The sequence below is a fragment of the Kryptolebias marmoratus genome, linkage group LG5, assembly GCF_001649575.2.
Source record: "Kryptolebias marmoratus isolate JLee-2015 linkage group LG5, ASM164957v2, whole genome shotgun sequence".
Taxonomy (NCBI): Eukaryota; Metazoa; Chordata; class Actinopteri; order Cyprinodontiformes; family Rivulidae; genus Kryptolebias; species Kryptolebias marmoratus.
This window is the reverse complement of record NC_051434.1, coordinates 9,270,285-9,285,402: the sequence shown is the minus strand read 5'-3', so window position 1 is coordinate 9,285,402 and position 15,118 is coordinate 9,270,285. Positions and strand designations below refer to the sequence as shown.

The window sequence follows — 15,118 nt, the reverse complement described above, 5'->3', positions numbered from 1 at the left end:
AACTGTACATTTATAGTTGTATGCTATTTGCTCACATACTACATATCTTTTATTCCTAATATAAAATACTACAGCAAGGAATATTAAAAATAATATGTAGTACTTTATTAAAGTTTGCAACCATGTAAACTATCAGCAAAAATTTCTCCAAAGCTCAGTGTCATATTGTAATTAATTTGCTTTGCATACATAGTTTTAATTTTGCATGCTCAAAACTTTACACCTCATCCTTTTATCCCTTATTTTCATTCACCTAAATAACTGGTTGTATCAGTTTATTAATATTTTTTGTTACAATTATTTCACCAGTTTTAAGGTTTGACTCCACATGCTCAACATTTTAAAGAAACCATGGCTGTTGGGAAAATGCTTGCCGAAAACAAAACTCAAACCAATAATGGCCGACTTAATAATACGTTGGACTGTTGCACCAATAGCGTGACAAAAAAACCAAACTCTATATATTTCTTTGTCTGGAGAGTGATGTAGATATTCCCATCAAATGTATTCAGATTTGCTCAGTTCTCAAAATGTACTATTCACTTAGTGAACGCAGCAAATGTATATAATATAAAATCAAACAAACTAGACTTGGTTCAATAAAAAAACTAATAAAATAGATCTTGTGAGTTCAGGTTTCGATTATATAGCCTGTATACAGTAACAATGGGACATAAATGCAGTTAGGTTGTGATAGTAGCAACTTTAAAGGATGGAGCTCACATTTCATCTCAACTAGATAGTAACCCAGTGAGCTGCTGGGTGCACACTTTACTATCCCACACACTCATCTGACATCTTCTGTATCTCAACAGCTGAATCTGATGGAAGCTCAGATTCAGCTTCAGGAATCTCGGAGGAGAGTTGAATGTGCCCAAAAAACACGCCAAGACCTTGAAGGGATAGTTCAGAACTACTGATGTGGCGTTATGAGCAAATACTGTCTCACCTGCCGTAGATAGGTCTCTGAACAGCCTCGGTTTGGAAGAAATGAGTTTTAAATCTGACTGAATTGGGACCGACTTTACATCGCTGCCAGTTTCACATTACATGGTTATTCTGGCAGATATATTATCATATTCCTGCCAAAAGTGACCCAGGCTATTTTTGTTTATCCATATAGTTTTATTTAAATAACCATGCAATGTGAAATTGATGATGTAGTAACGTTTTAGAAAACATGGACTGCTACAAAGGTTTTGAGATAGGAGTTTATTTAGGGTGTTGGTTTTGGCCGGTCGATCAGAATTAGACTTTATTTCTCCAAACTGAAGCTGTTCAAAGAGCTACCTACAACAGGTAAGATACTGATTGTGTAGAACCTACCAACAAAACCCCACTTCAAGAGATCTGAGCTATTGGTTTGACATCATCACATGGCCATATAATCTCACAGTAAAGCTTAAAAACACCCGACTTCATACCTGGACTTTTCTCAACCGGTGTGTTTGTTTCTATTTCCCTGTTGTTAGACTCATGGCTGTGGAAGATGAGCTGAGAGGGGGTGCCATTCCTGATATTAAGCCTCGAATCCTCACAGACCAGGTTTGTGCCTGTGTCTACATCTTTTATCCATCCCTATCCGCTGAACCAGTCATGTCCTAAATCAGTTTGCTGTCACTCTTGCATCATATCCAGAGCTTTTTTTTTGCCAAAGCCAGTGCAGGTTGGGAAGTTTGCAGTTTTCATATACGTCAGCTGCTTCCATCTTTTTGTCGCATTTGAAATCAACATTTCACCACATTCTGCACACACCTGAAGGAGGGGATAATGCTGATCCTAACAGTAACAAAACAACAACAACAACAAATGATCCCGGTTGCAGATTCGCTGTGAAGGGATGCCAGATCTTCAACAGCAAAATTAGATATTTACCTAAAAACAGATTATTATTCCATAGAATGCATTCGTTATTGGAGGATTGTGAGTCATCAGCAGCGTCAGTGAAATTCCGCTTCATGAATGCTCCATGTGGGTTGAACAGTGACGCAGGTGAAGAGGCTGTTTGTGCTGAAATAACTCAGGAGAAACAACATTTGCTGTCCTTGAAATACACTGTCACTCCTTTTTTTCAGTGCTCAATATTATAAGCAAACAGACAAAACTATGTCTTGAAAGCCGAGCAGATATAGAAATGTTTCTACACTGGGCCTGCAGTGAGACTTTCTTTTTTTATTTTTTGCACCAGACATCTAAAATCTAAAATATATGATGCGTGATGGGAATAAACGTCCAGACTGTGCTGCCTAACTTAACCCACCTCAGAAATTAATATGAACTGATGTGAACTTTTAGAGATAACCAGCTGGAAAATACTAGGAATTCCCAAAAAGGGGATTACTTCCTTATTTATTTATTTTTATTGTTTTGCTTTTACAAGAATCAATAATCTTTAAATAGATGGAAATCCGGAGTTAAAAAAAAAAAAACAAAGAACTAAAATAGGTATGATTTAAATCTGCTTAGACGTTTCACAGAGCAGGAGCTTCTTGAAGTTCCAAGTCTGCTAAATTAGTGATATGTTTTATTACATTTTAAATGTTAAAATGTCTGAGATCCCAGACGAAAAAAAAAAAGTTACTGAAATACCACCTCCCTCCTCCCCGTAGTCCAAATGTCTGTTTCTTTTTCACTAACTTTGATGTCAAAACCCAACATGGCTGCCTCCCATATAAAAAGTGTTGATAGCTGCAGTTTCAAACTGGTTAATGGCACATCCGTCAGTTTATCTCTCATTAAATCATCCACACACATAATACCTTTCAATATCTGATAATAAAATATGTCACTACAGTGTTTGTGTGCATAAAACGCAGCGTGATCTGTTGTTATTAGCTTGTATCCTAATAGAAGTTAGCCTGGTAACTGAGCACAACAGTTAGATAATCCCATTTGCATCTTGTACTTTGTAAAGTTTAGTGGGACGTCATTCTCAGATCAGAGTTCTGCTTTCTGAGGCAGCGTACCTGTTAACTCCAGAATGATCTTTACCAGCCAGTAATTTTCGTCTTCGAAGTGTGAGAGGAAAATCTTTCTTTTAAAAAACATCAAACGAACATAAAAATCTCACTTTGATGAGGTTACAAATAGAGAAAAGTGATAATTGTTTCTGTTTTGTCTCCCCTCACTCTATCAACCAGGGTTATGGTGTCCTCCCAGGATCCTGACTGCCACTTCCAAAGTGACCAGAGTTCATGATGGTCACTCGAGTGTAAGAAGGCTGCTTCGAACGCTCCCAGAGAACCAAGACAAAGCTCTACAAAGGACTAATGAAGGTTTCATCTCACAACATTATCCATAAAAAAAAAACGAATTAAAAAAAAAAATGTTGCACATAATGAAACTTACCTGTACCGAAACTTGACAATCAGCTTAGCATGAGGACCAGTGTGTGCTGAGAACCTTCTGCACATGTTGAGTGAAATATAAGCCAGTGCCACAATAATGGTAATACTGTTCCTATCGAGTTTCTCAGTGGGAAAAAGTGAGAGGAGGTGTGTGAAACAGCGGGATGAAGATGGATTCTGGATTTTCTCTTCTACAAGAAGCTTCTCTCTTCAATGGCTGCAGATACAATTTAAAAAAAGGAGGCTGTTACCAAGCACAATATCCCTTCATGGTGATGCCTTTGACAAGCAACGATTATGTTGTTCGATTATTTGCCATTCATGGTTCTCAGATCTGAGATTTGTTTCATGTTTTGGTTCTGATGAAATGTTTAAATAGATTTTACAAATATGGGTACTTTTATGATTTATTTTTATTTATAATTTTTGCATCCTTTGAGATACAGCCATCTCATCTGAAAAGATGCCAAACAAGTTCTACAATCAGCTGCTTTAAGTACAATCTAATTCCACTTTTTTGTTTTATATTTTTCTTCTTAGGCACACGGTGTAAAGTCTTGGCTTCCAGTGTGCATAAAAAGATTAATTTCTTAAACCGGATGAACTTATTTATTAAGAGGAATACCTACTAAAAATGAGTTTCTACATGTTGTAATAATGATGATGATGCTGATTATTATGATCCAAATATTTTTAACATTTTAAACCAGCGTTACAAAGTGATAAATCATTTACAGATGAAAGAAAAATAGTTGGAAAAGGGGGAACTTTTTTTTGTTTAGCTTGATTATGCAACTCATTCTTGTTGGATTGGCAGCCTTTTGAAGGGAAACCATCTCTAAAATTTTATGTAATTTAGGATTTCAGAAGTCTGAGACCGCACCAACATTCAAGTCTGGAACCTTACACTTAAAGGACTGTCCTTCTTTTTTTTTATTTTTGAAGCAGTGTTATCTCACCTGCAGTACAAATTTCTCAAAGGATTATCAGTTTGGATTATTGGATAGAAGTTTGTGCTCAAGCAGGACCACTTTCATTGCAGATTTCTGTCGTCTCAAAAACCTCCAATCTGAAATATGTCATTGTGGTACGCTCAAACCTTTATATCACCATCAGTTTCACATTATATGATTATTTACAAAACATTCTATACTGATTTGCAAGCACAAATAGTGGCACCAGCAACTAGCTGTAGCACTTCCAGTGCAGCTCGAGGCACTTCTGACAAGAATATGATGATATTTCTGCTGGAATAACTCTAAAGTGAAATTGATGGCAGTGTAAAAGTTTATAAATTACTGTTCGCATGAACTGCTGTAAAATCTTTCAAATGTAAGTTGTTTTAAAACAGCAGCGGTCCACTCTAGTCAAAATTAAACTCCATTTCTCCAAACTGAGGTTGTGCAGAGAGAAGAAAAGCCTCAAAAATGAACCATTTAAAAATATATTAGATGACATTTCTTTGCTGTGCCTCCTCACATTGGTCACTTTGTAACACTGGTTTGAAATGTAACACATAAATAAATATGACAATAAGCCAGATGCTCTCCTGCAGACAACTAATCCGAATACAGTAAGCAGTGAACTCTCATTTGTTTAATGTTTCCGGAGCATACAGTAGAGGTGTGACAGTTCTGCATGTCCTTTTTAAATGCAAGAATGAGTCAGTTGTACCGTTGTAAAAAAAAAAAAAGAAACAAAAACAACATTTTGAAACAGCTTTCTCATTTTAAGGCATCCATTTTTTAATCGAAGCCGCCGGCTCCTCCGTTTTTATCGGGAGAGCGAGGCACCGAGCCTTTTGCATTATACAACATGAGAACGTGGAGAGAAACGGATGGAAATCAAAACGTCAGAACACTAAGAAGCAGGGATATGTAGTATATGTGCACAGGATTTGACTGCCTTACAGTCTGCACCACAGGGCCCAAAAATACCAATACAAGAAAAAAAAAATACTGTAAACTTTGTATATTAAATGTCTTTTTTGTAGTCAGGTGATGAATTAATAAGCAGTGTGTTGGTTAACTCTGTTAGAATCATTTACACGATAAATTTCATGGTTGATATAATTTATCTTAACCTCTTGCCTTTAAAAAAACATTTTACTTCAAGATAAATGATACAAAGTTAAATGTTTATGTTACCAGAAATGTATAAAATAGCTTAATGTATATTTATTCTTTTATGTAAAACATATTTAAATCGAAGGTAGGCCCTCAGGCATGTTAAAGTTGTGGGAAAAACTAATTCTTATAAATATTATAACTCTTAATGCTGCAATCCAGAAACAATAATGCTAACGGATGACAGCTGAGTGCTTTTCTGTTTCCAGAGGAGCAACATGATCGACTCTTTCTGGATCCGCCTGTGTTGCATAACCAAAACAGCAGCCATGCTTTCAACAATGCTGGATTGCAGTTTTAAGTTTCTTTTGAATTATGTATTTATTTATCTGGCCTGCATCGCAATACGGTGTTCTGAAATGTTCTGTTACATATTTGTTTTCATTTTTTGAGAAGCTGCAATCCACAGTGTGTGAAGAATGTTTTCAGAGGTATAGAAATAACTCTCTGCCCATGCGTTGGTGGACGTTGCTCTGTTAGCCGCGGTAGTACGGTGGGCTACCTCTAAAATTTGTTTTATGCCTGAGAGAAGATTTTATTTCGTTTGGCCAAGAAAATCTCTCTTACTTTGAAAAAACGCCAACTACAAAATAAGTTCAAACCTTGCTCCGAACCAAAATGGGGTGAAAACAATCAGGTCAAGATTTTGTATGTCACCATTTTCGGCCATTTCTGAAGTTTGATTTGTCATATTCAAGTGCCGTTACCATCGCAGTCATGCAAATCCACTCGATTGATTGCAAATCAGGCTCTCAGGTGTTATGATGAGCACAGAACAGTAACTTTTAATCTCTTTTTGCCAAATGCAGTAAATACTCACAACAGGTGAGCATTTCCACTAATCAAATCCAATCAAAAAGCCCCTGACTTGTTACTGCTTTGGTTTTCTTTTGCTTTCGGCCCTCAGCTCATTCCTCCAATGAAGTTTAATTCACACCTTCTGTATTATTTGCCACATAAGAGGAAAATGAGTTTCTTTTGTTGATCTAAGAGAAAACATATATATATATATATATATATATATATATATATGTATGAGGAATATTATAAAATATGCTATTGAAAAAGTGTTTGATGTTTACAGATTTATGACATTTTAGATGATGTATGAACCTTTGTTGAACAAAGGGGGAGGCGGGGCGGGGAGATAACTGCAGTTCATGCAGGACCTAACAGTAGAGATGCACCGATCATAGTGTTCTCGGCCGATTTCCGATTTTTGCAAATCTCTGACCCAGCAATTCTGATTATCATGATTTTTCTTTCTCTGTTCTGTACAAGTCACAGGTAAATCAGGATTGTGTCCCTGCATAAAACTCCTCCAGGTTTTTGGACAGGGGGCACACATAAAACCAAACTGAGCAGAAATTGCAGTAATATTTTATAAGACTGATTATAGCTTCTTCTTCCTAATTTATTCATTTCAAAACATGACATTTTCCTTTATACAATGAGAAAAACATATTTTTTGATTTCGACTCAGCTTTGATGTGTTTACTAGTTGGAAAAAATAAAATAAAATCTGGTTTTATTACTGGTAAAAGCTAGACAAGCTAAAAATCAGCCAATTTTGTGAAGCAGCCGTTTGATTGGTGCACCCCTGCGTAACAGAGTTTATCCTATATATTCTATGAAAAGAGGGTATATAATATCAGTCAACCTATTTAAGTTTCTAAAATGGATGTATAACAATATATTTCTTGGCAGCTATTATTCTGCACAATTGACTGGCTGTGTCACAGATATATATATACAGTATATATAGTTGGAGGGATATCTGACTTGAATTAGGCCTACTGGATGTATTACCTTAATTTACTTGAGGTTTCTTTTGAAATAAGCCATGCCCCATTGATAAGCCATACCCTCCAGACCCTCTGATGTTGTGTGGTGGATGTTTCATGTTGGTAGTTTTCTTTATAATGGTAGTTATTGTAGGTATGATTGCGCTTGTAATTATGATTATTATTATTTATTATTATTAGTGTAACTATACTTGATTGATATGATTTGTTTGAACAAAGGGAATGTATTCATATTTCAGGTGATTTTTTTCCCCAAGTGATTTAAATAAATTATTAAATCTCTAACCAGTGATTTTTTATTTAAATTATGTTTGTATGAATTACTTTTCCCTTTCACGCACCACATTACAATCAGTGTCACTTTATTGCTGATTTGGTTGCTATTAATACAAAATGCAAAAGACTGATCTCTTTTGGGATTCAGAACCGAACGGCACCCTGATGAATGCCTCCATCGACAGTCTGCCAGGTTTGAACACAACCCGCCCCACCTGCTTCCAATTTCACGTCTGTTTGCTGGTTCGTAAAGCTTGTGAACACTCCTGACCCAGTTCTGACAAATGTAACATGTTTTAAGAGCTACTGAGTTTGTCTGTAATGACTGGATTGCTTCACAACAAGATAAGAAAGTAGAAATAGTTTTTAATCTTTTTTTCCTTTGCAAATATAGAAACAACATCCTGGCAACGAGACACAAGATTTCACTAAATATTTGCATTGATTTCAAGCCATGATATGAAATAAAATAAACAAAACTTGATATCTGGAAATACTGGAAGGCTAATCTTGTAGAGCCAATGGCCGTTTCTTTACTTTAGCAGTAAACTATGGTATCTGGCTGCCAAATGTGTCATCAGTCGTCTGTTAAAAGCAAATAACCGTGTTTCCTAAAATATTGAATTTTCATTATAATGTAGGAGAGAGGGAGATGGAACACTTGGTGATATTGACACTAACTATTGTTCATTCCTCTTAGCTAACAACACAAAGCAGCATAGCTGTCTCCACCTAAATAACAGCCTTCAAACTTGGTTTGTAGTCACTGCTGCTGTAACACTCCTTCAGTAATTTCTTGTTTTATGCTGCTAGAAACCTCAGTAGCGTCTTTGTCATCAAGTGTAAAAACAAGAAACACAACCAATTAAGTCACAATACAACACCCAAGTGTTTCCTCTGTCAGCACACAGTTTCATCTTTTTCTCAGCTAATCAAGCCAGTTTGAGTCACTCACTCCGACGTGATTTAGCATTTACTCCCATCGTCTCAGTGGCTGAGCGAGTAATGAGGCATCAGCTGTTCTCCACTAGAGATCTGCACAGTGACAAAGGATGAATGGCAACCAGATCCTTGATTTATTGCACGTGGATGAAGGAGGATCAGTTTCACAGCTCCTGCTGCTCCTCCTCAGCAGCAGCCACACTCCTTCAGAATGCACGTGTGTGATACATGAACACTTATTACGCCAAAATGTTTGCAATGTGCCTGCAGTGCACTTCACAGAGTCCGCCTTTAAAAAGCCAATACAACACTATTAAACTTCTATGTACAGCCAGTTATACTAATACATTTTTGAAGCAGTGTTGAACACTGGCAGGAATCTTTGCAACGCAGTAAAAACTAGCATTAATTTTAGGTGGGAACTTTAAAGGGGTAGCTCAGTTTTTGTTGATAGGGTTCTGTAGAAAATAGTTATGGACAGTTAATGTCTGTGTCAGGTTTTGTTTTGGCGGTGTGTTTCCTTTTGTATTTAGTGTTTTGTTTTCTGGTTTCTTTTGGTTTATTGTCGTTGTTGTTTTCCTGTTTGTTGCCCGTTTATGTCATCATTCACTTGTCCTCAGTCAGCACTTGTCTTCCTGCCACGCCCATCTTCACCTGTTCCTAATTGTAGTCTCTCACCTGTGCCCACTTCCCCTAATTACCCTCAGCTTTAAAACCTGCTCACTTTCTCCACTTCCTCGCTGGTTCATTGTCTCTAGTCTCCCGTGGTTCTCATTCCTTGCCTCGCCTTTTTTGTATTGCTTAGGATGTGTTATGTTTTGTTTCGCTGCCCCGTCAGCCTTTTGTTTTCGTTTCTTTTATTTTTAAAATTTTTGTTTTTTATAATGAGCCTGCGCTCTGGGTTCATCTCGTTCTCCACCGTTCGTGAGAGGACTGACAAACTAACAGCTAATCCGAGTGAGGTCAAGGCCAAAGTGGACTGCTCCTAAAACAGCCTCAGAAATGTCATAGTGATTCATGTGAACACTAGATGATGTATTTTTTTATTGTTGTCAGTTTTGCATTATACATATCTGTGGTTATATGCAAGTTCAGATAGTGACAGCTGCAGCTGACTGTAGCACTTCCAGTGCAGCCTGGATCACTTTCTGCAGGATTATTACAACATTTCTGCCAGAATAACTGTGCAATGTGAAAATGACAGTGGCTTTGTAAATTAGTGTTCGCATGAACCACTATGAACCTTTAAGTTGGCAGCAATCTACTTTAGTCTTGGCCTTGCTAAGATTGGCTGTTAGCACATCAATCTAGTCAGAATTGAAGTTTACATATTTCACCAAACCACGTTTGTTCAAAGAGCTATCAACAACAGGTAGGATATCCATTCTTCATGTTTCCACAGAACTCCACATAATATTATCTGAACATTTAATGTTTGTTCTGTCAATAAGAAGCCAGTAGATAGATATTAATAAAAAACTAAATTTATTTTTTATCAATTTGTTGCTAATCAAAGCTTTTCCACCTAGTAGTAACTACCTACCTTAGCAAAGCTGCTGTGAAAAACATATACTTAACATGGTAATGTGTCACAAGAGTGTAGATAGATCACTAACTAGGTCCTCAAAGGACCACAGGTCCAAGATGTCAAGTGCGACATCAGACTGCCAGTGACAGCTGACATGTATGTTTGAAAAGTCAAATAAGCACAAAAAGATGCAAAATAACCATATATTTATACAAAATTATGCTTCGAGTGACAACAAAAAGCCAATGCTAACAAAAAAAAATCACCAAAGTGATACAAAATGATCAAACACAAAAGATCACAGAAAGTCCTAAAACTAAAAATGACACATGAGGTAAGAGATACAAGAGATGCTAAATGTCCACAGATTGTTGCAAAATCACATAAAACACAAAACAGCTGTAATGACACAAAAGGACAAAAAAATGACCTCAGAGACACATAAAATTATCAGACACATAATGACCACAGAGAGGTTCAAGATAAAAGAGAAATCATCATAAAGAGAAGAAATTATGGTGAGAAACAAATTGATCACAGGGAGATGCAAAATCACAAAAGCTCAAAAGGATCTTTGACGTCTAAAAGAAAGAGACCACAAAGCAATGTAAAAATAACTGCAAAGAGGTACAACTATATGCAAAATCAACCCAAATAACTAAAGGACTATTGCAATGATATGTTTTTTTGTAGTTTAAAAAGTTAAAAAGGGTTTTTTAAAATGTGTCCCAAAATAAGTTATTTTTAGAATCCCTGAGAAGTCTGCATCATGTTTCCTAAACTGTTCAACTTTTAACCCTCCCTTATAAAGATAAAAGTCTGAGATGCTTTCAAACTGGGTTAGAATAATAAATACTGGATTAAAATAGTCCATCCCTCTTTGAACAAAATGAATTTTTTTTGTCATTCATGAGGTGGGTCCAGTCTATAAACTGAACACCACCGCCATCTTGTGGTCGCCTGGAGTCATAGCAAACAGAAAAATAAATAATTCAAAATTGATTCAGAACATTAAATTTCCATCCATCCAGTTTCTGTAAAGATTTCTGCATGCAATATTTTTTTTATTTGTGGAGGCAGTGTCTGTCTCAACAAATGTATCCAACAATTTGTCCTTTGGAGAACCAATTAAAAAGCAAAAATACAAAATAAAGAACAGAACGTAGTTTCGGATCAGTTTTATTTTCAGATTTCTGATTAAACAAAAGACAGAAATATTTCCTTACAGCATACTGAGACTAAGACAAACACAGTTGAACCTACAGAGTAAATTAGTTTCCTGAACAGCAGTAAACATGTGCACATACAGAAGGTTTTTAACATGTTGGGTGTTTTCTCCATTTTATACAAACAATAAGGAAGGAAAGAACAGAGAGTGGAAGAGACATCACACAAAGTGGTAGGATTTTTTTTTTAATTAGATGAATAAATTGATAAATGCAATCATGCAAAAAGTAACACTCACATTTTTCAACAGATCTACGGTATATACACCATACAAAACAACAGAGGGAAAAGGTGAGCCTTCATAGAGAACACAGTCAGAACACTTAACGAGATAGTTTGGATTTTTTTAAACCGATGCCATGTGAAGTTATTGTCAGTAGTCAATATTTTACCTGCAGTTTGGTTTTACCAGGCAGATGTTTTCTCAGGCAAGACAAGCTAATGACTGGTCAGAGCAAGGCCAGTTACAAAACGGTGAAATTAGGGTTAAAAAAGTGAAACTAAATTCGAAGATATTAATGCAGTTTAATCTTTATGCCACCATTACTTTTGCATTAGATGTTTATTTTTGCACAGAAGACCAATTCAACTTTGGTTTGTTAACAGTGATGTTCCATATTAAATTGATTTTGCAAAACAAGGCAAAGGCACTGATGGAAAAGGTGAAATGAAAGAAAGTCTATAAATCAGCATTTATTTGAACTGCAATACAAGTTTTGGTTTTAACTTTTACATCAGATAGTTACTCTGATCGTATTATTCAGATCCTTTGAACCATCGTTCTGTGAAAAGCTGTGAATTACCCCTCTGATTCATTCTTTTCTTTAACACCAATATTACTCAAGCTACTAAGAGTAACAAGCTGAAGTCCACCTTGCCTTCAATGTAAATAGTCTTAAACTTCTATGAAAGTAACAGTCTAATGCAAAGGTGAAGGTTTATGAAATAGTGTTAGTCATTAGTGTTAGGCTTCCTCCGATGGAACTTCAGCCTGATATTTCAAATGGATAATACTGCAGGGAACTGATAACTACAAAAAAACAACAACAACTAAGCTATTCATTTAAAGCATCCTACCTTTCTTACAGAATGTGTTTCATAAAAAGGAAGCTTTATTTAGGTGACACCGCAGTTGGAAGTGTTGACAGTGGTTTGTACATCCTTGTGTCACTTTGGGATGTCTGGCTGTACATGTTGTTGAGGGGAATAGCGAACTGCCCAGCTTGCCCTGACCCATCCTCAGAGTTTATGGCATAGGGCACATTGGACTTGATGGTCATGCTCAGTTTGAAGAGCAGGTTATGGAGAGCAGCACGGTATTCTTTCCTGACCAGGCAGTAAATGACGGGGTTGAAGCAGCTGCTGGCGAAAGCCAAACAGTTGGCCAGAGGGAAGAAGTAGGTCTGAGCCCCATAGAAGGATTTGCTGATATCGATGACGTCAAGTTGGATCAGGACGCTCCAGAGAGTAAGGACGTTGTACGGGAACCAGCAGGCACAGAACGATAGCACCACCACGGCCACTGACTTCGAAATATCAGCCTTTCGGCGAGAGTTTCTGCTGCCTTTCAGCTTATGCCTGCAGAGGAAGCGCAGCAGAAGCAGGTAGGAGAGGATGATGATGGCGTACGGCAGCAGAAATCCCAGCACCACTCGCAGGAGCTGGTTTATTCCCAGCCAGGCCGTGCCCTCTGGGAAGCGGAGCAGGCATGCCGTGTCGTTGTCCTTGCCCACGTGGCTGAGGTTGGCAAACACGGCTCGGGGCACGGCCGCTATGAGAGCTCCGACCCAGATGAACGCTGTGGCGACCGGGAAAGTGCACGACCTGCTGCACAGGAAGGCGCTGGGTTTTAGGGCTGCTGCGACGTAGCAGTAGCGGGTCAGGCTCATGGCGGTCAGGAAGAAGCAGCTGGCAAAAACGTTCAGTCCTGTGAGCAAGGACACGGCCTTGCATGTGGCTAAATCAAAAGGCCAGCTGTAGTCCAGCGCAACCTCTACGGCCCAAAAGGGCAAGGCCAAAGAAAAGAGCAGGTGAGCCAAGGCCAGGTTGAAAACAAAGAAGTTGATGGTGCCTGTGGTGATGGTGTGAGTTGAATAGAGCAGGAACATGACTAACAAGTTGCCGAGCACTCCAGCTGTAGCCACAATGAAGTACACCACAGAGATGACTATTCGTAGCCAGGGGGCTCCATCATCAATAAATTCAATGCCGCTGCTGTTGCTTGTGTTGAGAAAGATCAGCTGGGAGTTGTTACAAAATGGACCTGAGCTGCAGCCATTCAGGATGTTTTTATAGTAATCAACCCTCTCGAAATCAGGGTTGGACATTTTTCTGCCCTGAAAGCTCGCCTGCCCGTGTGCTCAGTCGTTTCTCGTGAGGTCGAGATGTTTCCACTTGTTCTCCCTGTGGCAGCAGTGAATCAAAAAAAGGCTGGCTCTGGCTTTGTGTTTATTAGATGACAATCTGCCCCTGCGAGGGAAGAGGAAATTATTATTACCTCCTAGACACTGCGGTTTATGAGCGCATAAGTGGATTAGCTTAGTCAGAAAAATGAATTACACTGAAGTGTCAGACACAGAGGCAAATAAACACTGAGAATCAAAAGAAAAAATCTGTTTTTTTTGTTTAAAGCTGTACAAATGATTTCACCATCAAGTTTATTATTTAAATCATACAAGCATCATTGAGTGAACAGCTAAGAAGCACGTACAAATAAGAATTACTACAGTAGGTGGTCATGTGATTGGATTTCATGGTAATCACATTATACATTCAGTATATTATCTGTGTGACATTAAAGAGCTTTCAGTATGGTTAAGGATGCAACAAACACATTTTATATTAAACAGATTAATGATATTTTGTCTTTATTTGCCATTAAATGAAACCTAAAATCAAAAAGGAATTTTTATCTGCTTTTTTTCTTGAGCTTCTCTTTTGTGTCAGACATTTTTCAGCAGTACTTTAGATTTGACTGACACATCAACAGACCAAAATAAATAAATAATGCAAGCAAACATGTAGTTGAATGATAGTGTGTAACATTGACAGGATTTTACAATTTATTCATTTAACTTTAATGAATATATTACATTTATGACTCTGTAAAATTATAAAAATAAATGTTTACCTTATTTAAATACAGAAATGACCTAATAAAAGACTAAAAATAAGAGGCAAATGTGTTACATACATTAAGTATTTTTCTTTTTCACACTATATCAGTTCAATTTTCCATTTATTTCAGATCATTTGACTGGTAATACACAATAACGTTTGAACCATTTAAATCTAACTTGAAACAATTTTTTTAGTTACGTGAACAAAAGCAACCCTTACCTGTGAGTCAAATGGCGATTAATCTTCTTTTTTTTTCGAGCCACAAGCTCTGCTGCAGGACTCGGACAAACAACAACCAGGGAGAAGTCACCCACCCTGAGTTCACGCTCCACCCTGTCATGTTTTCCCTTCTGCATATTCAGAAACTCCTACAGTATGATGATGCCATGGAAACACAAGAAAACAAAAGTTGTGAGAAAGAAAAATGAAATCCAAGCATTGTATTTTAAATTGGTTTTAAACATGGGTAGTATTATGAGGTTTAAGTTTTCCCTTTTTGTGTATTTCTTTCTCAGTGGTGGTGACTTTGTTTGCTTCTTTCCAAACATAATTCATAGCATTTTTCTTATTATTGTCACTAACATGTCACCAAATACACTAATAAACTTGATTTGTGTTTGGAATGATTCTTATTTAGCGCTCCAAGTTAACAACAACATTAACTTCATTTAAATCTTGTTTTTAAGACCCCATCAAAAAAAAAACTTCAAGGAGTTTTAACCCTAAATAACATCTCTATTTTTGGAT

The 15,118-nt window shown here is 37.2% G+C and overlaps 2 protein-coding genes across 5 annotated transcripts in view; one reads left to right on the top strand and one right to left on the bottom strand.

Annotated features, from left to right (window-relative positions):
• Positions 1-5,205, top strand: part of syngap1a (synaptic Ras GTPase activating protein 1a) — a 43,477-nt gene extending 38,272 nt beyond the window's left edge. For 3 of the 4 annotated variants that reach the window (XM_025007056.2, XM_017422768.3, XM_037975845.1), the window contains 2 exons: positions 1,473-1,545; positions 3,141-5,205. In XM_025007056.2, the coding sequence (XP_024862824.1) occupies positions 1,473-1,545; positions 3,141-3,167 (100 nt within the window). In that variant the 3' untranslated portion in view covers positions 3,168-5,205. The remainder of the gene's footprint in view (positions 1-1,472; positions 1,546-3,140) is intronic. The other variant, XM_017422784.3, reaches the window with a different exon arrangement.
• A 4,962-nt stretch (positions 5,206-10,167) lies between these two features.
• LOC108239001 (relaxin-3 receptor 1-like) lies at positions 10,168-14,671 on the bottom strand. The gene is made up of 2 exons (XM_037975619.1): positions 14,591-14,671; positions 10,168-13,720 (listed from the first exon to the last, which is right to left on the bottom strand). The coding sequence occupies exon 2, from the start codon at positions 13,576-13,578 to the stop codon at positions 12,364-12,366; it is 1,215 nt and encodes a 404-aa protein (XP_037831547.1). The 5' UTR covers positions 13,579-13,720; positions 14,591-14,671; the 3' UTR covers positions 10,168-12,363.
• Positions 14,672-15,118: the final 447 nt, after the last annotated feature.

Excerpts from the sequence above, each read along its gene's own strand:
- LOC108239001 (XM_037975619.1), bottom strand. The coding sequence starts at position 13,578 with ATGTCCAACCCTGATTTCGAGAGGGTTGATTACTATAAAAACATCCTG.